Source organism: Gallinula chloropus (assembly GCF_964237585.1).
Source record: "Gallinula chloropus genome assembly, chromosome: Z".
NCBI lineage: Eukaryota > Metazoa > Chordata > Aves > Gruiformes > Rallidae > Gallinula > Gallinula chloropus.
Window position 1 is genome coordinate 38,551,796 of NC_140089.1, and position 25,650 is coordinate 38,577,445.

Consider the following 25,650-nt stretch of genomic DNA (forward strand, 5'->3'; position numbering starts at 1 on the left):
GGCTCTGGCCTGTCTGGTCCTGTGTGGAGCCAGGAGTTGGACTCGATGATGCTTATGGGTCCCTTCCAACTCAGGAGCTTCTGATTCTGTGATTACAAGAGTCTGTCATTGACTTAAAAGACTGATAGAAGTGGATTTTCCTTTTCAGTAAGGAAAATTAGAAACACTTTGCCTTTTAAAGATGTAATTTGGAAGTCCTCTATGATTGAGTGCTAGTGCTTCACTACAGGCTAGGGTAGTGGAATTAGTTTTTGCAAGATGCACTTTTCTGACTTAGAGTTCTCTACATGCAGTGTACTCGTGCTATAGATCTGTGCTTTCAGGATAGTTCACAATAGTGAACAGTAACTCAACTTCACAGGAACAAGACTTTTTCTTTAATCTTAAATCTCAAGTAGTAGAGGAAACATGGTATTTTTTGTCTGTTTTCTTATAAAAAACACCGAACCCCAAAAGTCTGATCACATAATTTTAATCTAAAAATCAAAAAAAGAAGAGTCATACAATTTGAGCCAAGAATGCCACCAAATTAGTTTCCTCTCCTAGGCTAGCTACTTTCTGCTCAGAAAGAAAAAATACATAAGGCATCTTTGTGTGAGGTAAATATTTAAAAGCATTATTTCAGTTGCCAGCAGTGATTTCTGTGATGTTGAAAACTAGCATTTAAAAACACAGTATAGCAATTTAAAAACACATTGGTATAAAACTTATGTAAAAGCTAAGACATTGGGTCATAGCAGAAGAGTGTGGTTTTAGGAAGGGATGATTGGCTCAGAGAAGGAACCCAAAATAAAGCTGCTTAATTTGCTGAATATAGAAGTAAGCTTAAATTTATTTTGCTTTCTTCTTTGAAATCCAGGTACCTAAAGGTGAAACTTAGGCAGCCAGCAACAAACAGCCAAGTTAATCAGTTTGAAAATTGATGACATAGCGTATTTCTACCATGTAGTATGTGATAACTCCTCAAAACACAGTCTGAAAGCAGTGGCCACAGAGCCCAGCCTTGCTGACACCAGCATCCCGGTATGGTTACACTGGACTTGTGCCTGCTGTTGACTTGGACTTGGTGCTGCTGTCAGTGGGGAGTGGTCAAAGCAATGTCCTGCAGGTCTGCAGACCACCAAATTCCATATGATTGCTTGCCTTGTGCCATGCCCTTGCCATGGGGTAAGCTGTGCCAAATGGGGAGCGCTTAGCCCGTGATTGCTACAACATCTTGTGAAACCCAACAGTGGAGTGTTTTGGTCTCACTTTTCAGAGCAGTTGACAATTATGTCTTAAAGACAACGTCTTGTTGAACACAGATATGCCCTCAGGTGGCCCCAGCCTTTGGAAGTCTGGCCTGGGACAATGCTGTTCTCCATGAATCAGACGGATTCTTGCACTGGATAACTGGGTGTTGCCTTAAGTCTTCTGCACAGACATTCTCCAGTCTGAGAGTGTGTGCACTCAGTGTACTTGACTGACACCCTAATAAATGGCTTTAGGTTTTCCTCTTGCCTCCAGCCACAGGTCATTAAAGGACAGCTTTCCATGCTCCCTGTACATTCATTGCTGTTTAACCCTTAGCCTTTAGGTACATAGTTTTAGGTTAATTCAAAGTAAAGGGGTCATTCAATAAGGTTCTTTTGTGGGGGTTGGTTTTGGTCAGTCTCAAGTGGGCAGTTTTTTGTTTGTCTCCTTTCCTCTAAAGCTTGAAGCATTTGTTTTGGTGTGTCTTTGAGTGTCAATAGTAGCACAAACCTCCATCCTCCTTATTCTACCTTCTGTATAATCCCTTTGAGGAAAGTATATTGTGTCTGGTACGAAAAAGATGGGAAAGGAACAGATTTTCAAGATTGCTTTAAAATGAGGATTTGAAAGCTCTGGGGTCACACCTGGAGAAAGCTTCACTGAAGAATCTGTATGCCTATCACTTGGCCCAGGCCATGGAGCTGACAAGTCAGCGTTCAGATCCTCCAGAAGTACTCTCGCAGGTGGCACGTTTGAAAAATCTGTTAATCACTCTGAGGGATGCAAAGAATGACAAAGCAAACTGGAGAGAGGCACTCTTCCCTGAGACTATTCTACAAAACCCATAAGAGTTCTTAAAGCTTATTAAAGCTCAAGAAAGGCTACTCAGAAACTTAGAAAAATTTAAGGTGTTACTGTTTATGTACACATACTGTCTGAGGAGTCACCTAATTCTGAGCTAAGCACAGCAACTGAAGTGGTTATTCTCTGACCCTGTATCTCCTCGTGCTTCTCTCCTTGATTGTTACACTACAAAGGCACATTGTACTTCTCCAACACTACGAAGGATTTCTTCTCAAGAGGACGAGACTACATCTTAAAGGTGCAAAACATACTCCTACACTGAGTCCTCTTAGGCTTTCTCACTCGTTTTCCTACCTCCATTAAGAAAATTGAGTAACAGGGAAAGAAAATTGAGTAACAGGGACCAACGACACCATCTGCAATGTCACTACCAATTGCAGACAGTGATGTCCTGTGTTAGGAAGCAGTATGCTGGTTTCCATGGGACTATGCCTAGAAGCACGGAAACCATTCATGATTATAATGAGTTTAAACTGTACCATCACATTCTGTTCTTTGGGTCTGCACTGACTTCAGAGGTATTTGCAGAATGCATTTCAGGAGAACTGATGGTTCTATGTTTGTGACTGACCATCAAGCTGACAAAACCTACCCCACTACATTCCTGGCTACTTACAGACTCCAATAAAACCTTTCAAAAGACCATTATTTCTCATGGAATAAATTCTGCAGATGGTCCTTTTGACTTTGAATTCTTCATGCAAATATGATGTGTGAAGGATTCTTAGCCATGTTCAGTGTCAGTGACTATTTGATGCAATCAGCGAATGATCTGATTCAAAAAAAGCCACCTTAAGAACACATTGCATCCTAGCTATATATGATTCAGTCTTATTCTTGCCTCCTGTTGAAATATATCTGTCACGTGGACGAGTAGCTGATGGACATTCATATGCCCGCCTGTGTTCTGCCATCCTTGAGTTTAAGCAAAAAAAATCACTTTATTTGTGATCAGGGAGTTCATGTTCTTGGAAAAGTATTCATTGGCAGATCAGTGTCTAATATTAATGGGCAGCAGGAAGAAAGGTTTATGACAACCAGACCTGGAATAATCACTGCATATTTGCATACAGTGAATATGCAGTAAAGCAATAAAGCGTGACTTAATCCCACTCCAGGAGGCTGTCTCTGTGTGCTGTAAAGTCGACAGGGAAGACCGAGGCAGAGGAATCTGTTCTCTGGTAGTCCAGTACATGCATGGCAAAACAAGATCTGAGTTTTGCCTTGCAAAGAAAGAAAACCTGCCACAGTGCCTTCTACAGCATGCTGCAGCAGTAGGTGAAACACTCATCACCTGGTGAACATGCACTTACCGCGTCAGCTGCCAGCCTTCAGTCTCGGACTAATTTACGAGGCTTCTCGATGTTGCAAGATAAAGGTAAACAAGCCCAGAGCCAGGCTGGTTTGTTGGTAAAGATACAGGGCAGGCAGAGAAAGCAAGAAGTAGTTCTTACCAGTTTCATTCCTTGCACCTCTCTTTGCTGGTTCATCAGTTCCTGGAGATCTGGTAGGGCACTGAGGCAAAGGTTTGTAGATTGTCTTACGAAACTAGGTGTATTCAGTGTGTTTGGAGATGATGAAACAATGAAACTGGGAGTTCCCTCTAAAGCAGATTAGTGCATAAGATGTAGATTAGTTTTAGCTTTTTCATTCCAAAATCCGGACACTCCTTTGGTAGATCCTGCGTGATTGAACACGGTTGACGGAAAAAACATTTCAATGTATGTGCTGGATGGGAGGTATGATCTAACAGAACACCGTGACCAGAGGGGGTATCTGCATGCTTATGATTACAGGCACTCATGGAAACAACAGGAACAAGGTGATTCCTGCTTTGGCAAAAGTTTCTGTCAGGCGTATGATCCTCCTTCAAGACTGCCTTTTGGTAGGAGTTTTTTGGACTTCGAAAGCAATGCAAGGCTATGCCTGAATTAACGCAGTCATACTTTGATGTGTCTGCATTTCCCTTACTTAGGATGTAAAAAGCCGGAGGTGTGAAGTGTTGTTCCATCCAAGAACCGTGCTGGCTGCGCTGTTGTTGAAGTGACAGCTTAAACACTGGGACTATAGGACTCACAAAGAAAGAAGCATAAAGAATGAACAAAGAAGATAGCGCCGATCTTAAGGTAAGTCTATAGAAACATGATTGATACTCTCCAGTAGGACCGCAGGAGAAAACATCTTGGCAGTTCTGACTTCTAGATATAACAAGCTAAAGAGCGCAAGATAGTTACGTGGACTTTGAACTACTAAAATGCCTGTTATAAAACACATCACACGTGTTTTCATATCAGTGAAGTGCTGCGGCACTGGGTGTGAGAATTTGCAGTGTGAGAACTGGTTTGTGTGGCTTGGCAGTGCAGATTTTTAGGTCTTTGCATTAGATTACGGACGACGCATCTTGATTCCAGGGAAGACCGAGGATTTCTCATGTCTGGAGGAAGATGCACAACTCAGAAAAACAGCAGAAATTTGAAAGGACAAAAATGCTTGCAGTCAGAGGAATCTGTACACCTACTTATGTCCCAGTCAAAGTCCAGAGCATCTGCATGTGCCGTGGTACACGCATTTCAAGCTTCTCCCAGGGTTCAGATTCACAGGAAGAGTGAAGCTGGTAACAGTGACTGATGGGTGTAGCTAGGAAAAGAACAAACATGCTGTTTGTCACCTGGTAAAATTTCTAGCAGTGAATCCTGCTGCTGGAAGACGTAGTGCTTTTTTAAGGCCTGCTGGGGAAGAAGTGCGATGTAAGAAGTCTAAAGACAAAATGGACGCTACGTAAGAATCAGAAAAGTTTTGCCGGGGGCTAGAGGCAGTTTTTGTACCCTTGTCGTTGAAAGAATAGTTTACAATAGTTTACAATAGTTTTACAGGGAGTATTTTAAAAGGCCCTGAGGCACACCCCCAGGGCTGAGCAGGCTTTGCTGTGCTGCTGGGTTTTGGGTTGCTGCTGAGCCTGGGTGCTTGGGTGGGGGTACCTTCTCCCTGGTGCTCTTGGAGGCTCCACTCCTGTGCTCCTGTACGGAGACAGCATGGTCTGAAGGCAGGGCTCTCCCACAGGGGAGGAGGAGGGAGACCTGGGCACCATGAAGATGAGACTTGGCCCTGCCAAGTTTTCATGAAGAGACCAGAACATGGGAGAAAGATCTAGTGGATGGGAAGTACAGATGAAGGGCAGAGGCAGGCGCGGGTTGGAGCTCACAGTCAATATAGTGGCACAGCTGAAACCAATCAAATAAAGGAAACAGCAGGCAAAAAGCAGATGAGAGAGCAGGGCAGAGAAACTGAAGAACTGGAGGCTGGGATTGATTATAGGAAGAGGGTAAGCTTGGGACAAAAGCAAATGGAGACTGAAAGCAAAAAGTGAGATTTGAGAGACAAGTTGGAGGGCATGCAGAAGACTGGAAACAAAATGAAGCTCAGGCTAGAAGGAGAGTGGCATATGCCTGCTGTGTTAGTTCCCACTCTGTACAACCGGCTATAACTGCTGTAGGCAATTTTTCTTTTTGGTCCTTGGCTGTGGGTGTCAGGGTGCTGATGGGCTGCAGGAGACCATAACTGCTGAGGGGGCACTGAGGCTTCTCCTCTGGGTTCTGTCGGCATGGAAAAAGTCACACAAAAGTTATGTGAAGAAGAATAGGAAGATCAAGAACCTAAGTATTCAGAAGTTTGGCTTTATATCCAAATTAGATCACTTTATGAAGACGTTTAATTAGTGGACTGTCCACACACTGGTTCTCTTGTACACTGGTTGTGTTGTTCATTATCATGAGCTGTAATACAGCTACTGCTGCTTCTTCACCTCCTTGCCTTTCAGCAATGTATTGATTACATACGATTCATGTCTTCATAGTTCAGAGGCAGTTTCTGGTTTCCGCTCGGACCTTCCCGTTTGATTTACCACCAGCGCTGTAGCCTGAGCTTACACTGTAGCACATTTTTTCACAACACCCTGCAAAATGACCAGGGGAAATACCCAAACCTCTAGCTTCAGGAGAAGAGCCGAGACGCAGAACAAACTCGAGCCAGAAACCCCGTGCCGAGCTCGGGATAAGTGTGACCCGTTTTCTCGACGGGGTGAAGAACGTGGCAGGGTCGGAGCAAAGCACCGCCGGGGCCGGGGGTGCCTGTCGGCGGGTCGGGGGGAGGGGGGTGGGATGGGAGATGGAGGCGGGGGGTGGTCCTGCGGAGCGGGCGCTCAGCCCGGCTTTCGGGACTCCCCGGGAGAGCGGTGGCAGAGCCAGTACACGGCTGCCCCACGGAGCGAAACCTCGCCCGCTGCCTCACAGCAGCCTTGCGCCTTCCGTGCTGGGGGGGGGGGGGGGGGGGGGGGAAACAACCAAGCAAATAAATAACTAAAAAGCCGGGGGTAAAGGACGGCGCCCCGAGGGAGAGCCGCCGCGCCCCGCCCGGCCGCCGGGGGACAAGGATCGCCGGCGGGCATGGCGGCGTGGCGGGACCTGCTCGTCTCGCAGCTGGGCTCCGTCTGCCGCGGCGGCCGGGACTGGCTGGGGGGCGGCTGGCGGCACCCGTCCCGCGAGCGCTGCGCGGCGGCGGAGGACGCGCGGCAGCGAACACCCCCGCACCGACCGCGCCGGGGCGGCCGCGAACCCGCGGCCCCTCAGGTGAGGGTGGGACGGGCGGGGACGGGAGGCGGCCGGCGGCGCGGCCGGCCGGGGGGTCTTGCCGCTTTCCGCCGAGGGACGGGCTGCGGAGTTGCTGGGGCTGCTTGGTCCTCTCCGTCCTCAGCCGGACCAAAGTCTGCTCGGCCTGGGAGAGAGGGGTATCGCCGTGCGGAGCGGGGGATGGGGCGGCCAGCTCAGCGGGGCACGGCAGCGGGCTAAAGCTCTTCTTTCCTCACGGGTGTGCATTGCATGGCCGCGAAGATCGTCAGGGGATTGGAGCACCTCTTCTGTGAGGACAGGCTGTGAGAGTTGGGCTTGTTCAGCCTGGAGCACAGAAGGCTCTGGGGTTACCTAATTGCAGAGTACCAATACTTAAAGGGGTCCTACTGGAAAGTGGGAGAGGAGCTGTTCACCAGAGGGTGCAGTGACAGGACCAGGGGCAATGGCTTTAAACTGAAGGAGGGCTGACTTAGGTTAGACATTAGGAAGAAATTGTTTACTATGAGGGCAGTGAGGCGCTGGCACAGGTTGCCCAAGAGAGGTTGTGGAAGTCCCATTTCTGGAGGCGTTTAAGGCCAGGTTGGATGGAGCTTTGGGCAGCCTGGTCTAGTGAGGGTGTCCGGGCCCAGGCAGGGGATTGGAACCAGGTGATCTATGAGGTCCCTTCCAAACCAATTCTGTAATTTGATGATCGGACTTCAAGCCCAGATGGCTTGGGGAGAGAACAGTTCTGTTGTCCTGATGGCAAAGAGAGAATGTTGGGCTACAGGCGGCTGTTTTGCCAATGACTTAATGTTCCAGCTGCAGTGCTGATCACCCCCGGCACTCCCGCAGGTGTGAACTTGAGTGGTGTTATACACAGACATCTGCGTGTGTCCTAGTTCTGTGCTTGCAGCACAACAGACTGCCCACACTACGAGAAGGACATCGAATGCTGTTTTTGTGGTAGTGCTGTTTGAATACCACGAGGTTTACAATGGGTAGATGTTGCATGTAAGAAAAATTACTCTGGCTCTAGCAAATTTCCAGTCCTTTTTACTGACTGAAGCTTCTTTCCCTTTTCCCCCTTCCCCCCTCCCCCCTCCCCCCCTTCACATTTAGAGATGAAACTCGTGTGATTCAGATGTTGGCGTTTTAAGAACTCTGATGCTATAGATAAAGTCGTGAGACTAGATGGTATTTCACACAGATCATGCTCTAGCATTGTGTCTCATGTATCCATTTCTGATAGACCTGCTGATACAAGAAACATGTTCACAGAGGAATATTCTTTGTATTTCTGTTTATGAATATGAATTCTGAAATATGTAGTGTCTGCTTGAACACTAGGAAATAAACAGGCTCGTTGTGTAATGTTTCCCCGATTCTTGTAAAACTGAAGGATATTTCTGTGTAACATGCATACATGATACACTCTGTCTGCTTTGTATTACCATCTTTTTACTTTTCACTCCCATTTCTAACATTTTACCTCAGTTTTTGAGAAGAGCTGGTCGCATCTTCTCCTGCCAATCCTGAAAGAAAAGAGGGGCCATAGCTCTAAGTAAAATGCTTAAGCCTCTTTGATTTGGAAACAGTGACAAGAAGATGTCACACCCGGTAGGATTTACTAAGCACTTGTCTTCATCCTTTCCTTGGGTCTGGCGCTGCTTTGTCTCTGCCATAGTGCAGTTCATGGAATCACAGAATCACAGAATACCCTGAGTTGGAAGGGACCCATAAGTACAATCAAGTCCAACTTCTGGCTCCACACAGGGAGAGACAGGTCAGAGCATGGGACTGAGCACAGCGTCCAGATGCTTCTTGAACTCAGTCAAGCTCAGTGCTGTGACCGCTTCCCTAGTTCAGCCTGTTCCAGTGCCCGACCACCCTCTCAGCAAAGAACCAGTTGCTGGTGAGCAGTGTTCTGATTTGTCTAGTTCCCTCCATTCACTGTACAGGAACAGAAAGGAGGCAACTGAAACGAGCGTCTGGGGTTTCTTGGTGTTCTTTTCACCAGACAGAAGCTGGGCGTTGTTCTGCACACTGAAAGATGCAGTTCAGAAAAAGGGGTTTTAAAAACCTATTGGTGGTGTGACATCTTGTCACAGTACCCAAATCAAATGCCTTTAGGTTGGTAATGAAATAGATGCTTCTGTTTTTTCCTAATTATTAAGTCCCAGTGATGAAAATTGAGTTCAACCCTTTTCAGGCTCAGCAGTGCTGAAGCTTTGCACAGGAGCTGCAACCAGGCAAATGATTGCCTCCCAACCTGTAGTGGTTTCAGCGGTAGTGGTCTGGAAATCAATGAACAGTCATGGCTGCACCATGGTGTCAGTCCCCAAAGTCCCCACATCCCGTCCTCTCCAGCCCATGTTTTCATTATAGAAGTGGTTCCCTAGCTGCCCTGTAGTTCTGGGGGTTCAGCAAGGTCATGAGGGACTGTGTCCCATCTGTAAAGTAGGACTGCAGTGTCTGTTGGGTTAGGCAGAATTGCTGAGGTTGGACTGCGGATATCAATTTTTTACCAGCCTGGCAGAATGGGACCATCCCAGGTTTGATGACAGCCCTAATGTTATAAACTGTTGCATCTCTTTACATTGTATCAGTGCAATTTAACCCCCAAAGAGGGGTAGATGAGCTTCTAGTAGTACATCCCAAGTGCTTGTGAAATACATCTATGCATCTGCCTGATGGCTCACTAGCGTTTTGGAAAGACTGAGTGTGGTGCTGTGCAACCTTCAGTCCTCTCAGCAAGTTCGCCTGGTCCCTGCTCCTTGCAGCACCCTCCCTGCCCCTGCTCCAGCCCTTTCTCCACCCCTTGTGTCAGTGCAGCTCACAGGACCCAGAGGCAGCCAGGCAGCTTGGTGAGGAGAGAGGTATCCTGGGAAGCTGGGTGGGTTTTGGGGCTGCTGTCCAGGGGAAAGGACTTAGCAGCAGGGTGAAGTGGAGACTTTTTAGGTTGCAGGGGAATGTTCCGGGAAGGGCAGCCTGGCTCAGTGCCGGGAGGGCAATGGTGATGGTTGTCAGGTTGTTCTGTGCAGCCTGGCATGAACAGCAACTGCAGCTGCTCCTCACTGCCTGGCCCTAGGGAAGCCCAAACCTGAGGGGGTCCTTTTGGCTGGCATTGCAACACCCACTGTAACAAACCAGGTGATAAGGCTGGTGTCCTAGAATGTGGCTTGGCACATGAAGCCAAAGGTGTAGAAAGACCCAGCATGTGTCCAAACAGCCTCTGTGGTGAAGGGCGGTGGGACAGTTCTGTCCCCGCAGTTTCTGGCAGCTCTTGCTAGGCTGGGGCTGGATCTGCCTCAAGCTTGGCCAAAGCATCTCTTCGCACGCCTGTGGTGTTGGGTGAGCTTATGGCGTGAGTTACATTTGGAGACAAGACAGCACTGCAAATGAAAGCCTTTTTGCTTTTTTTGTTTGGTTTGGTTTTGCAAGGTGCTGGGGTGGGCAGAGCCAAGGAGAGTGGTGAGCCGTGGCTGGGTGGGAAATGCAGAGGTGGGACCATACCTTCAGCCTCTTCGGAAATCACCCAAGCTGCGCGCCCTCCCTCTTTGGAAAACAGGGTTCCAGTCCTGTGGCGGCTTGCCTGTCTCTCAGTGAGCCTGAGAGCTGTTGTACGCAGCTGTGAAACCCACAAGGATTTTTATTACTGCACGGGACAAGCGAGGGAGCAAAGAAAGCAACTCTGGCAAGGAGAGACTGTGAACAGTCACGTGGCTCCAGAGAGGAGCTGTGTGGGTAGCTCACATCCTTTAAGCTTCACAGTGTTACAGTTTTAATACACACTGCTAACAGGCCTTCTGTGACTTTCTGGGGCCCTTCATGTTCCCTGGCTGAATTTTGCCAACTGCATTTGTTTTCCTCCTCAGACACTTCAGATACATCCTGTTTTCAGAGGGTCACCTCTCTAGTCTGTATTAATCCCTGTGTTGCAAAAATATAAAACAAACAAAGGAAAGCTCTGAAATTAACCAGCAGGCAATTTCCTTTTCTTCCTCCTCCTTGCTTAAACCAGGAAGAGCTTTGTGTTGTATAATTTTCAATGCTTTGATGGAGGAATGTGTTCTTGACAGCAGTGGGTGGATGACCTCTGTGATCCCGCAGTGCCAGGTCGGTGAGACCCAGTTTCAAAAATAGCAGGTTGATTAGCTATTTGCTAACATCAAGTGCTGAACAGAGAAGCAGCTCTGGCTGCCATTGATCCTGATGTGGAAATGTGAGCAAGACTTGAAGCATTGTATTGGCCCTTTGAATATACACCTGAAGCACCACTTTCTTACAGCTGCCTGGGTTTTCACTTCCTTAATGTGACTTGCAACAAGATCATTTCAAAGGGGACATGTAACTTGCCTTAAACCTATAGTATTTTCTGATTATATTCATTAATTAATAAAAGAAGACCAAATACTTGATTGTCTTTGGAATACGAATGGTACTACTGGACTCCAAAATATTTGGCTATATCCTGGGCTGTATCAAAAGAAGAATGACCAGCAGGTCAAGGGAGGTGATTCTTCCTCTCTACTCTGCTCTCGTGAGACCCCACCTGCAGTACTGCATCCAGTTCTGGGATCTCCAGTACAGGAAAGATGTAGACTTCTTGGAGCAAGTCTAGAGGAGGGTCACAAAGATGATATGGAGGCTGGAGGACCTCTCCTGTGAGGCCAGTCTGCAAGAGTTGGGCTTGTTCAGCCTGGAGAAGAGAAGGCTTCAGGGAGACCTTATTGCAGCCTTCCAGTGCCAGAAGGGGCCTACAGGAAAGATGGACGGGGACTGTTTACAAGGGGATGTAGTGATAGGAGAAGGTATAATGGGTTTAAACTAAAAGAGGATAGATTCAGACTAGATATTAGGAAAAAAAATAATCACTGTGAAAGTAGTGAGACACAGGCACAGGCTGCCCAGAGAGGCTGTGGCTGCCCCCTCCCCCCCCCCCCGCCCCCCGCCCCCCCAGCAGTGTTGAAGGCCAGGTTGGATAGGGCTTTGGACAACCTACTCTACTGGAGGATGTCCCTGCCCATGGCAGGGGGTTGGAACTTGATGAACTTGATGGTCTTTGAGGTCCTTTCCAACCCAAGCCATTCTATGGTTCTGTGTTTCTATGATTGTCAGTGAGAAAGGACAGAGTCTTCATTAAGGAAACCCCACAATTTCTGTCTACAAAGGAGACACAGGAAAATAAGGCCATATATTTAAGGATTTATAATAATTTCCAAAAATAGTATGGATTAACTTGCCATTTCTAGCTCTATTACTGGTGTCTGCTCTTGTTTGCCATGAGTTTTGTGTGTGTTTTACAATTTATTCTACAATTTTGACTGGTTTCCATCTATAAAAATCTTCAGAAGGTATCTTTCTGTATCTCCATGTATGACTAGCTTGTTCAGTAATCCACATTTTATGCTAATCATTGAATTGGCATTATAAGGAGAGATGATATGCAGTATTATAATGTATTTTAATGCTAGTAAGGTAAGACTAGTCAATGTTTATCAAGGTAGCTGTCTTGATAAAGGTCAGCTTTAAGCACAGATGTTTTTTATTGCCTGTATGCACCACAATTATGAAACAGCCAGATCCGAACTTTCTCTACAATCACCATGCTTCTAGTGCAGTGGGGTTTTGGAACAGCCTATTTTAAAGAGCAGGCTGAATTATGTTTCATGTTACAGAGAATTTTTGTCATTTCCAGTGGGGGAACAGATCGTGAAGCCCTTTTTTAGTAATACGCAGGTGTTTAATGCAAATACAGGAATTTTAGCAATGTTTCAGGGATAGGGCTGAGGGAAATAAGCTGTCATTTTAGATATCTTGTGTCTAGCTCATTTGCAAAAGCTGTTGGCAGAAATCTTAAGGTGAGGGCCTCTGTGGCCTTCATCCTCTAGCCCCATGTCAGGGGCTCTGCATGGTGACAGGAGACTCTGCTTGAAACCTCCAGCTGCAAACCAGTGGTCCCTTCATGAGCCCCTGCACCCTGAGCTCGGCGTGCTCTTGGGGCAGTGCTGTTTGATGTATTTGGAAAACTTTACATGTTCAGGGCTACGAGTAAGTCTTAACTGATTAGTTTATAAACTTTAGATGTAAAAAAATAATAAAATAATTAAAAGCCTAGTCTTTCAGACTGGGCTAAGCTTGGTGCTCCAGGGGTCGAGCTACAGATGCTTTCTCGAGGTGAGAATTTTTTATTTAGTGTTCCCTGCGTTCTGTTGCCATGACCCCACTGCTATTCGTGTTCAGAAATATTATTCCAGTTGTGTTGCATGGTCTGCTCTTGAGATCAGAAGCAACATGTTGGAAAGCCCATTAAAGTCAGAGGGTTGTTTTTTTTTTTATACTGATTAAGTTTGGGATTCAAAATATTTGAAACATTTTAATAAGCCCTTGATGTAAGGTGTTAGTCCAGAAAAACACTTAAGCATACACACTTAGCTTTTAAGAGTGGTTGATTAAGCTCGAAGCAAAATGCCATAGCACTCTGTTGGTTGAATACTGGGTTTATGTGTTTCTGAGAAGCTGGCAAGCTCCATTTGTGCTAAGCATAATAACCTAAAACCTCTCTTCAGTATAACTGAAGATTCTTAATCAGTTCTGTTAGCCGTCTCTGACTTGCATCCGCATTTACCCCGCCAGGTGACTTCTGTTGGTGTAGATATGGTATCTGTAGAGACCAGAGGATACATTTACAGTCTTTGACTTAGTTGTTAGGAAATAATCATGGAAATTCTGCTGTGACCTGAAATTATGTTATCTTTAAAAGGGAAAAATAGAGAAGCTTTCAAGTGCTACTGAATCTGCGGTCTCCCTGCAAAGGCAGTTTGGGATTAATGGGTAGCGAACTGGTGAACAACAGTGGAAACATTCAAATAAAATTATTTGCACAATATTTTTTAAGTTTTATTGAAATCTAGTGATGAAAATTTTCTTGCAAATTCAATTACTTATACCACAGTGTTTCCACAGATACGCAGACTCCTGAACACTTTGGCAAATGGGTAGGTAAGAAAGATTGCAAAACCAAGAGATGCTAGTTAGTCCTGATGCACTGTAGTTGAGGGGAACCACATCATGTCTGAGTTACAAAGCCAGGCTGCTGTCCTGTGACAAGGTAGCCAGAAGACAGGGAAATTACAGAAGACTTGAGAGTTTGTTGAATACCTTGCGTTGGGTTCGTATTTTATTGCACATGACCCTGGAGTTTTACAATGCACTTCTGCCCTATGTGGATCCAAAGTGGTGCTCTTTGTTACAGTCGATTGTTATATTACTTCATACCACGAGCATGCATGTAATGGATGCTGAACCAGAAAGTTCCTGCCCTGAAAAGCTTATGAAAGACAGCCTGTTAAGTTGGAAATCTCTTTAATGCTGGCAGCAAATTACCAGTTGCCATGGGATGCAGAAATACCACTGAAGTCCTGATTTTGTTGTTGTTTTTTTTTACTTAAGAACTATTATGCATAAAATGATAATACCTGCAAGTCCACTGTAGCTTTTATAGCTCAGGAAGAGTTTCCAGGGGTGAGGGTTCAAGAGATACCAGTGTGCTTTTATAGGGTGACCTCTTGTGAAATAGTCTTGAGTGTTAACTTACAAGAACTCTGGCTGCGTTTCAGGTATCTAATGTTCTTGCAAGTGACTTGCCATATGCATAGTTAATTTTTAAAAGGGTTTAAAATATTTTAGGACACTGTGCTGAACACAGAGGTTGGATTCTTGCAGAGGCTGTAGTAAGGGGAAGTTACTCTTTCCTCCCCCTCATTTATTTGAATAAGGACAGGTCACATGCTGCATTACACTGACTTCTCACTTGAAGGTATGCTTTCACCTGAAAACAATGTTTCCTCTCCTCCCCAGGCACTAAAAAAGCAGTTTTGGGTCTTTCAGGTATTTGCAATTCTTGCCATCGTTCTTTATAGGTACTATGTAAGTATACCAGAGTCACGAGGCAAATCTGCTAGTGCCTGGAATATCTGTTCCTATTTAATGTGTATTGACTTTCATGGAATCGTTTTGAGGGTGACAAATAATTTCTTAACTGGAAAAAGAGTTATACCTACTTAGTTTAAAAAAAAAAAGATCCTGCCGAACCTCCTATGCAGTACAAAAATGTTGTTTTAAATAGTTCAGATCTTCAGGAAAACCCCAGTTCTTGAGAAGTCACATAGAAAAGTGGTTGTGTGTGGTTGATTCAGCACAGACACAGTGAGTGCAGAGCTGAGGTACGGCACTTGGCAGTACTTCTCAGTTCTTGAAGTTTTGGCTAAGGCACAATGTAGAAATTACTGCTCTGCCTTATCAGAACATATTTGCTGCAGTTTCAGTAAGTGATTTATAACTTGATTGTTCTGGCTTGTTTCCAGCATGGCTGTACTTTGCCTAAATGAACCAACTTGTTACTCGAACTAGGTAGTCATTATAGGATTCTTCATTATCTGCCCCATGTCAGGATCCACAATGTGTCATTAAAGGCAGTTGCTGCTGTTTTGTCCAATAAATGGATATATTTCAATAATGGATGAGACAGTTCTGACACAGAGATGTGTGCCTTTTAATTTCCTTTTGTAGGGAATTGAACAGCATCCGGAGCAGCATGCTGTTTCCTTAGAAAATGTGTATGTCTGTGCCTCTCGCCCCAAAGGGAACAGAAGGAGAGCTAAAAATTCATTGTTTAGTACTGGCAGTGTAACCTAGTTTTCATGAGTTCATTACTCAACTAGTGAACAGTGTTTATTGTCTGGTCTTGAACGCGCTGAATGTTCCTTCCTTGCAGATCTTGGTTTAGTAAAGCTAATTCTGGCGCAGGAGAGACGCATATGAGCCCCCCTGCTTATCAGTGTTTAATTTGTGCAGTGCATCCAAAGGCTTTGTCCTTTACGAGGGGATGGGGTGGGCTGGGGCAGAAGGAGGCAGCAGCAGCAGAAGTTGAAGCATTCAAACCATGTTCACTGGATGATGGCATCAGTGCAGGCACCGTTATGGTGGGAGATGGGAGGGACACGCTGTCCCTCGGACGGGTGGCACCTGTGGGATGGTGGCACCATCACTCGCCTTGCAGGTGGCATCCCTGGGGTTTTGGAGGACAGATCACCCCTGTGCTAGGCTGGGTTTTCCAGGCTTTCTCTGCTCTCGATCTGGAAGAAGTGAGCGGCGCAGGTGTTTCTTTAAATTTTGTGCCCTGATTTCTTTCTTTGTTTCTGGAAGCCTTGGTGTTTGAACATTACTTACGCTTAATCAAATTTGACCTGACAGTGTCCCTTTAATACTGCATTATGCAAGGATCTCAGACATTAAAGATATTGGAAAAGTGATTAAAAGCAGTTTTCTAAAAACTACTCATGTGCCTTAAATTTCAGAGCCAAACTCTTGCCACTCCATTGACTAAATCAGTCTAGAAATCTCCAAAGCCTCTTCTGTGGCAGGGAAGTACAAGCAGCAATCCTAATCCTCAGACTGGCGAGAAATGAGAAGGCAAAACCCACAAACAAAGGTCTCGGGACCTTCTGGAAGGAAAATTGGAAGGAGAACTGCGGTATAAACTTGGCTGCAGGTCAGAACAGAACTCTGCGGGTGAGAAGGAACGTGTTGGTGTATTTCTGTCGCTTTTGGGGTTTGGTGGTAGAAAGGATATGGGTTGATGCTGGCTGAGGTGTATGTACCTCACTGTAGAGATGGGAGAAATTTCAAGTTACTCTTGAAGTTTACTTCATGAGGACAGTTTTGAAAGGTTGGCCAGAGTTTTATGAAAGGAGATACATATGTTACAGAGGTCATTTACAAAGTTAAAGAACCAAGAGCAAACAAACAGGAGTTCAGAAGCCTCTTCCTCTCTTCATTTTCACTTGCCCAGCCCTGAAGTCTAGGATGACTGTAGAAAGCATGAAGGTTTAAAACCCTTCTCCTGATTATACAATTAGCTTAGAAACCTAAGTAAAGCCTTAGATTAAGAAGTGAACGCTATTGTTATGACCTAAATTTTACATACTAAGGAAGAATTTCACAGTATATGGAGTTAAGAATAACGTGTCTCTCAGTGGTTTAGTTCTGAAAATTGTGTTTTACATATATTTTTGTGTTTTGTTTGTTCCTATGATTCACTGGAATTTCAATAAATACATATTTAAATAGTGCCACCTGTAAAGCAACTGCATTAAAGAGAAAAAAAGGTGGACTTTGCAAATTACGTTTTTTTTCTGTGTTCAGATGTTATCATTTTAAATGAAAACAAATGTTAAAGTTACAGACTTCATCCAAATCAAATACTAAGTACTCCTCTAAATGTAAAAATTACAGGAAGCAAGGAGGTGAAAGAGTGCAGAGTGATAAACACTCCAGCAAACTCTTTATGGGAATAAGCAAAGACTGATGATGAAATATCTGTAGGGGAAGATATGTTTCTTTGCAGGGCAAGGGAAAACTCCCAGTGTTGTATCAGTTGCCCTTTGTAATGCTGTTTTTTTGCTGAGAGTCCTCAAGTAGAGTTAGCTGAGGTGAGCGTTGTGCTAGGGGAGTCTCTGTGCCACGGGGTGAGGTGCATCCTTGGTGCTTCAAGATTCAAAGGTTAAATAAATTTCATAGTGACTTTGTTCATCTGAAATAAATGCGAATTTTGTTAATGACCTCCATAGTTGTCAGGTTAGAGTCATGATGTGAGCAAAAGCTACAGGGTTTTTTTCTGCCATTGGTTTTGTTGGACCTTGAGCCTGACCCACAGTGATCAGAGTGGGCTGGTGAGCTGTGGTATGTGCTGGTCACTGCCCTTGCTGCCTGAGTTGCAGAAAAACCATTTTTGGGCCAAATAGAAAAAGGATACGCAAAACATCTGGAATTCTAAGCATTGATATTTTTGTCTAAGCACTAACCACCCTCCAAAAGCAATGAATGAATGAGTGAATGAATGTGGAGGTTTTTTTAAAACAAGGTATGTTTTTAGGATACAGCCTAGATGTTCAAAAAGCTGATAGTAGGGAAGAAACCCATAGTAGATGTTGTAAAATTCAACTCACAAAGCCATCACAGAGTACCATAAATCATATTTTAGTTTGAAATAACCACACAAAACAGCTGTTGTATACCAGATGACCTCTCCCCCTTTTAAATTTATTGATTTGTGTTTTATTATGTATTGTATAACTTTATGATGAGAATCACTGAGCTTTGGAGGTTAAAACTTATTTGACACCCCTTTTCAAGTGTATTCACACATGGACTAGCTGAGTGCCAGTGCCTTGCTCAGCTGGCAGCTTGTTTTGCCTTGGCTGAGGAGATGCTGCCCTGTTGCACTGGGCTGTGGATCTCCAATGCTGGCCTTCACACCTGGAAAGATGGACAAATAACGCTTGATTTCCAGAATGTGTAATTCTGGAGGCAAAGTAGCTCAAGAGAAGCTAACTGAGACTGTGTGGTGCCAAGAACTTGTTCAAAATTACTCTGAACTACTAGTGCTCTTACTAAATTAATGTGACAGGAATTGGATGTTGTTCTCCTCTCGCAAGGCTGTTGCCTTCAGCAAGTGCTGTATGGCTTGTCAACCTCTTAGCCATTCTGTTACACTCTTTCCTGTTAATGAAAATTGTATTAAACTTCATTTTTATCCAAGGCATCCTATAGCATAAAGAGATTTTTGTTCCTTAGTTCTGATTGAAAACCAATTGCTGGAAATAGTAATGGGTTTCAGAAAAATCAGGGTCCCAGGGAATTGTAATGTTAGAAAGATTTCACTGTTTTGATTGGTAGCTCAAACAACTAGAATAAAGTGGTTTAGGAAGCATGAAACAATGCTGATTAGTAATGAGAACACTACTGAAAAGTTCTTGAGAGCAGTGTGTGCTTGCCCTCAGGTAATGAAATTTACCTCACTGTTTCCAAGGCTTTTCTCTGGATTTAATTTTTGCATTTTGTCTTCAGTACCTCACTTTCTAAGATAATTAATTTTCTTGCTTGCCCATGCTCTGTCCAGCCCTGAGGATCTTCCACGCTGTTACTCCTTCATTCAAAGCTCAACCAGACACAATTCAATTAGCTGTTCCCAGAGGAATACATATGCACACCAATACCAGAAAACTGCTTTTTAATAATCTCTTTCATCTTTGTCAGTGGGGGGGGCCTGTTTCAGAGCACATTAAACCAAAGGTAGGACTCCCGTTAGTCGTGGTGGAAGCTGGGTCCCCACCTGCAGACAAGCTGACAGTTCACTCAGGTAGCTCATGGTCCTCCATAACTGTGTGACTAGCTGGGAGATGGTATTTAGGGATGAGAAGCTGAACTGAAAAAAACGCAAGCAACCCTCAAATGGGTCTGCATTATTAAGGATCATAATTCAATTCAGGAGATAAAAGAGAAGTAGTCTCTCTCATAAGAATTATTGTTGAACTGCACCCATAAAATGATCCCAGCAGTACTCCTAATAAATTGAATTACTGGAATTCTCATGAATTGAATTATTTTCTAAGCCACTGTACAAAAGACACATTTTGCAAACAAGCATGGAAAGAAATACTATCATAAGTATTTTTATAGGGTAGGTGTTTTGCAGAGGAACAATGATTTTAAACATGGTGAATAAGTTCTTTACTCTGAGGGTAAAGTGGGTGAGGTGCTGGAACCGGTTACCCACAGAGGTAGTGGAGGCCCCATCCCTGGAGACGTTCCAGGCCAGGCCGGATGAAACTCTGAGCAACCTGATCTAGTTAAGGATGTCCCTGCTTACTGCAGGTGGGGGTTTGACTAGATGTCCTTTAATGGTCCCTTCTGACCTAACACATTCTATAATAAGGAGTCAATGTGTATTATTTGATTACTGTGTGCATTGTATGCCTAATCATTAACCAGGGCCCTACAGCCTAGGGAGCTTGCTATGTGTAAGGAAGACAACAGATAAACAGATGAAAGTGTGAAACAATGAGACAATAATGGTTAGTATAATCATATTTACTCTTTATGATAAAATATCTGTCCATTGCATGTTTCACTGTGGGGATAGTTCCATTTGACAACATGAAAAAAGTCCTTTGCTTCCAGTGTTTCCTACATTCAGTCCCAGAGATTTCCAAGCTCAGAAAACTGTAATTTCTTTCAGGGAATTTGATCCTGAAGAGAAGAGGTTAAAAGGCTCCCAGTGAGATTCTTTGGGGGGAAAAAAAGTATCTGTACGCCACCATGACTGCTGACTTCACTTGGCTGAAACAGGCTTCAGTGAGACAGCTTCCAGTGTCCCAATCGGCCAGTGGAAAAAAACCCCACGTGCCACGCGCCCTGGGCCCTAGCCTGTGATCCCTGTTTCACCATAGGCCTAGTTCAGCAAACATACAGCCAAGATGAATCTGTTCTTAAGTCCGTTAGGAATAATAAAAGGAGGAATCATCCACCTTTCAGGTAGAAAGAAAATCTTACCTTTTTTGACACTGTTGCCATTTGCCAGCCTTCTAACAGAACTGCAGTCTCTTAAGAGGTTCTGATTCATCCTTACTGCTTCCTCTGTCATGCGTGTGTTTGATAGATCCTCTAAATAATTTTTGAGTTTATTAGCAAGGCATGGTAATAAATTTGAATATTGATCGTTTTGTGGAGCTGCATAAAGGTTGGGGGTGAAGGGCTGAGATGATTCAGAGCTGTAGCTTCAGCTTACAATGTTCCGTCTCATCTGACATGGTGATGGGAACCGTTCTCAGTTACATGTTATCCATATAGAGCCATGTAGATGTTGCAGTGTGATTTTTGCCATTAAGTTCTCAAGTTCAGGAATACAATTATGTTTCAAATGTCTTTTCAGTCCCCTAAATCTTGGATCGAAGAGGCCTTCAGTAAAAGAGAATGTGCACACATTATTCCCAGTTCAAAAGATCCTCACAGGTAAAGCAATTAATTTCACTTTCTTTGAGTTACGTTTAGAAAGAATCAGAATAATTTTTATGGGGGTTGTGCGTAGCTTGGATGAAGTTCTTTCCCATTTTGATGTGGCCCAGTTGGTGATTACTGGTATTCATGTGTTTTCATAGGTACCATCACCAGTATGTTTTAAATGGGGCCATTCATTGGAATTAGAAATTGGCAACAAGTGGTCACTTGTCTAGACTTCTTAGATGTGTTGCTCTCAGTCCAATAACCAGAACTGTGGTTTGGCATCCTTTTGAGAGACTGAGTTACGTGGAATTACTGCTGCACAGGAGTTCTTAAGCCGTGTCTCACCATTTTCTCCCTTCCTCAGAATATTGCCTACTGCTGATCTCAGTATTCTGAGATACGGGTTTTTGCTCAGGCTGGTGTAGAATGTGAACAGAGTGAGGAAAAGAGCAAATCCTCAACCTCTGTTTCAGGACCTGAGAAAGGAAGCATAATTTGGCATTCCAGACTGTGTCTAGTGGGTGGTGTTGTATAGATAAAACCTTGGTGATATCAAGTTCTGAGGATATAAACTTGACATTTTGATTGGGTTTTTTTTGAACACATGGATTTGGTGGAGTAGGTACGGTAGATAAGTGCAGATTTGATATATGGCCCGAGATGTAAAACACCAGACAAATCACTGAAGTTACCCAGTACATCTTCCAGGAGTGAGTGAAGACAAGCATGGCCTTTAACATGGTTGATGAGAATTTTTTCACAGGTGAATCGATACTTTAATGAATACCATTACAGATGTTTTCTTTTATACAAGTATGTATTAATTATCCCCCTTTTATCACAGATGTCCTGCGGGATGCCAGGTGTGCCAGAATTTAATCAGGTAATAGTCAAGGAAGTAATGACATCAAAAATATCCTTCCTCTTTTATTGTCAGAACTGCATTTCTGGGGGCGTGCTGGAGAATATGTAGCATAAAGCTGCATAAAATAAATTGCATGATAACATTTAACTTATTTGCAATATAAATCTTTATCCAAATATGTTTTGTGGATGAACTTGTCCTGATCTTCTCCTAAGGAGACAATTCCAGCTATATCTTGGGTGGTATGAAGGAGAGTGAGGTGAAAGTGATGGAGAACAGCAAGAACTGTGGAACAAGGAAGAATTATACACAGGGAGAAGAAAAAGGGTAATAGAAACATCCCTAATGATAGGTTTTCTGAAGATTTTTTTTTTTTTTTTAACCTTGTCTGTGGCAGGCATTCTGAGTCCCAGCTTTTGGGAAGCCACAAAAATTACATCACTTTGGTGCTTTTAACCTGTGTGTGGGTTTTTCAGAGAGCTGGTATTTTGTGGCTTGAATGAGTCATATTCAATCCAATATTTGTTGTTCAATAGGTGTTCACACGGAGCTTTTGATACTGTATGTTTATGATAATAAATTACCAATTATTGGAACAAAAGTTTTAACTTTCCATGAAATTAATTTTGTGTTAAAGGCTTCTGAAGGATGAAGCAACAGAAAACAATGAGTTTTTGACAACTGACGACAACCAGGCTGGTTCTAACTAGGTCTGTCACCTGCCTGAGCACGATTATTTGCTTTTTCATCATATTCCACATTTTATTTTGCTTCTAAGGTTTATATTAAACAAGGGTCACATTTTCCAAAGAGCAGATAAGTTACTCCTTAAAGTCAGATGGCTGTAAAGGGCCAGTATAGAGAATGGTGTTGCCCTTTTATGCAAGGCAAATCATCTGTGTGGCGTCTGTTCGATAAGGTTCAGGTCCCTCTGAGGAGATAGATAGCTGTGTGTATGTTTTGCTGTAGGGCAGAAGAAGAGAGATTTAGAGACTCACGTAGTGTTCTGGAAGTAGAAATGCAGGGGCGATTTTAATGCTTCCTGCCAACCTGTAGGTACACAAGTGGGTATCTAAGCTTGAAGCTAACTTGCGCTTCAAAATATATTGATTTAATCCTGTTTAAAATGAGAGTGCAGAAGTTCTACAGTCCTCCCCCTCCCCCCTGCAGAGTGGCCATGTTGTTATTTGGTCTCGGAAGCTCACTGGCATGAAAATTAACCCCGGGGGTGTGGAAAACTAAACCAAAATTAGCTTTCCACCACATCAGCCTCCTAATAAAACAAGAGCTCAGCTGCTTGAATGTAAATACTGCAGTGGGAGAGGGAGGAGGAGAAACTGGAAATGTGCACCCCACGGGGTGGGTTTGTTGTTTTGGGTTTGTTTCAATCACCCTTGCCTGTAAGGACATCCAGTACCTTTGCGGTGTGTTGGTTTTTGGTTTTGTTTTGTTTTTTAATCTAGTAGTTGTTTCTTTCACTTTTTATTGAGCATTTTCATGCTGTTTAAACTGACGTGAATCCTATTTGTCGGTCTGTCTATGTATGCAGAATGTGTGTGGGTGTCTGATGATCATTTCAGTCTGTCATTATCTTGCAAATACATTTTCCCAAATGTTAACTGTTCTTGTTTTCTCCTATATCTTAAAGTTTAGTCAGAGCTTCATTTTAGGAGAATTTTTCTGTTTGTAACAAGGGGAAATGATTTTTACATGAGTCTTATAACTATTCTATTTATTAGATTAGTAAGGAAACAGGTTTTGCTCCTCTTGAGACCCATGCATAATTTTCCACAACAGTCCAAAAGTCATGTGAATGTACTTGATACCTGCTGTAATTTTGCCTAATATTGTAGGCAAATGAAATCTGTTAATGATTTCTTACTTTCAGAGAACATCCAAGGTTTGCAAGCAATTTGTGAGTGGGTTATGCAACTGATTGCTAATACTAAATAGAATAACTCCATTTAGTATTCGCTAATCAAATTTGAGTAACTTGCTGGTACTTAATAGCCCGTGCTTCACTGGTGTGTTGAAATGGCCTCTGCCTACTCTTCAGTGCAGTGCTCACTAACCCATCCCAGGTTGAACTTAGACCAATCTGACTTCATGAATATTTAGGAATGTTGTGTTGACCTGTTCCATCCTTATGCATCTGTGACCTTTGCACATATTGTATCTATAACTGACCTTTTAGGCATGTTTTTTCGACACAGTTTCTAAAGTGCTGCCTGCTAGGGCACCAGATCTTGTAATCTGGGTACTGCAGTTACTTTTACCTCTGTGTTGACCTTCCAGGTTTCCCCTTGTTGCTCAAAGTGTGACTTCCCCAGGAGTCTGCTTTTGTGTTACTGGCATTGTTCATTCCTTTGCCAGTAGCTTAGTGAGCCTTTGAAGCAAAGAAGGTAAAGTTACTGCAAAGACGCATTGAATTGATGCATATGATTTATTTATAGGATCCCAGGGTGACACAGACTGGCAGGGACCTGGGAAGGTTTGCAGTCCCAGTCCCTGCCCAGAGCAGGCTCAGCTTCAGGGTCAGACAGGGCTCCTCAGTACCTCACCCAGTCGGGACATTGAAACCCTCAGGGATGGAGATGGTACACCCTCCCCAGGCCCTGGCTCTACTGCTGGGCTGTCCTCTTAGGGAAAAGGCTTCTCCAGCCTGGGCCTTGCCTGTTTCAAATGTGCTGCTCTCTCCCTCCTCCCACCTCGCATCACTGTGAAGAGCCCAACTCCGTCTCCTCCACCCCTTCCCATGGGTGCCAGGACTGAAATTGGGTGCCCCTGAAAACATCCTTCCTCCCAGCTGAATCAGCTTGGTCTGGCAGCCTCTTCTTGGGAGGACATGAGCTCCAGCCCCACCATCTCGGTCACCTCCCCTCACCTTACTGCAGTTTATCAGTGTTGTTCCTTTGTTAGGTACCCAGATTGGAGGTGGTACACAGGTGGGGTCTGGCAGGCACCAAGCAGAGGGGATAGTCCCTGCTCTTCCCTGGCTCTTGGGCCATGTCCTGCTCACACCACCACAGGTGTTGCTGGCCCTCATCGCTGTCTGGGTGCATGAGTGACCCTGGCTCAGCTCGGTGCCCACCAGTGCCCAGGTCATGCCCCAGAGCTGCCCCTCCCCAGGGCTGCATGTGCCCTCCACCCCCTCCTCCAGGAGATGCTGAACAGGACAGACCCTGCACAGACCCTGTGGGACCCTGCTGGATACCAGCCTCCAGGCAGCATATGACCCATAACCACAAACCTGTGAACCCGCCACCTAATCAGGTCCTCACTCACCAGTGCGTCCTCCCTCCCAGAATGTAATGTCACAGCCCAGGTACAAGGCAGTGGTGAAAACCTGACTAGAGTGGAGGTAGGTGGCATCTGTTGCTCTCCTCCTGTGTCACAGAGAGCAGTCAGGAGGGTCAGTCATGGTTTACTCTTGGAAAATACCCACAAACTGCTTCCCATCTTTGACTTCTCCCTGCTGTTCCCAGATGTGGGGCCCAGGAGGTCTCACTCCTTGATTTTACCTGGGAATGATGAGAGACTGGTCCACCTGTAGTTCCTCAGGTTGTCTTCTGCCCTTTTTTGAAGGCAGGTGTGACATTGACCCTTCTTCAGTTGTTGGGGACTCCCCTGTTCTTTGTGACATTTAAGACCCGATGGATATCAGCTGCAGAAGAGTATCAGCCACCTCCCTCAGTGTGACAAACAAAAAAAATCTCTGCATTTTCATGTGACAGAGCTCAGATTTTTTCTTCAGTGCCTCGGCTTCTACAACTCCACTGAATAAGACTGCTTAATGGAGTTATTAATCCCCCAAGAGTATGGGAGGCTTCCTTCTCCAGTCTGCTTTTGCAGAGCATTGAGTCAATCAAATATAATTTGCTTGTATTGAAAAACTGGAGTGCAAACATAATTTAATGGTTTCTGGCTATCAAAAAGTGCCTTTCTAAATTTACTTCCTTAATTTGCTTAGAGGTTGTTTTGGGCTTTGTTTTTTTGGTGTTTTATTTTTGTTTGTTATTTTAATCTATTTCTCTTTCACTGGTTAGTTCTCACTCATTTCCACAGAAAACTCTTTCTGAGTGTACATCTTCAAGGTTTTGCATATGTTTACATCTACCTAGACCCACAGCTAACACATCTGAGTCCCAAGGCAGTCACTGAGTTTGGGCTGTTGGAGGTGGTTTGGTATATCTTAAATGAGTAAAAGGGAAAAAATTATCTCCATTTCTCAGGGTA

At 44.3% G+C, this 25,650-nt stretch overlaps 1 protein-coding gene across 1 annotated transcript in view; it reads left to right on the forward strand.

Annotated features, from left to right (window-relative positions):
- The window catches only part of TRPM6 (transient receptor potential cation channel subfamily M member 6), a gene marked incomplete at its 3' end in the record, with an annotated part of 98,238 nt that overhangs the window by 9,949 nt on the left and 62,639 nt on the right, over nt 1-25,650 (forward strand). Inside the window, exons 2-3 of the mRNA XM_084278400.1 lie at nt 20,479-20,558; nt 21,394-21,432. Of these exons, the coding sequence (XP_084134526.1) occupies nt 20,479-20,558; nt 21,394-21,432 (119 nt within the window). The remainder of the gene's footprint in view (nt 1-20,478; nt 20,559-21,393; nt 21,433-25,650) is intronic.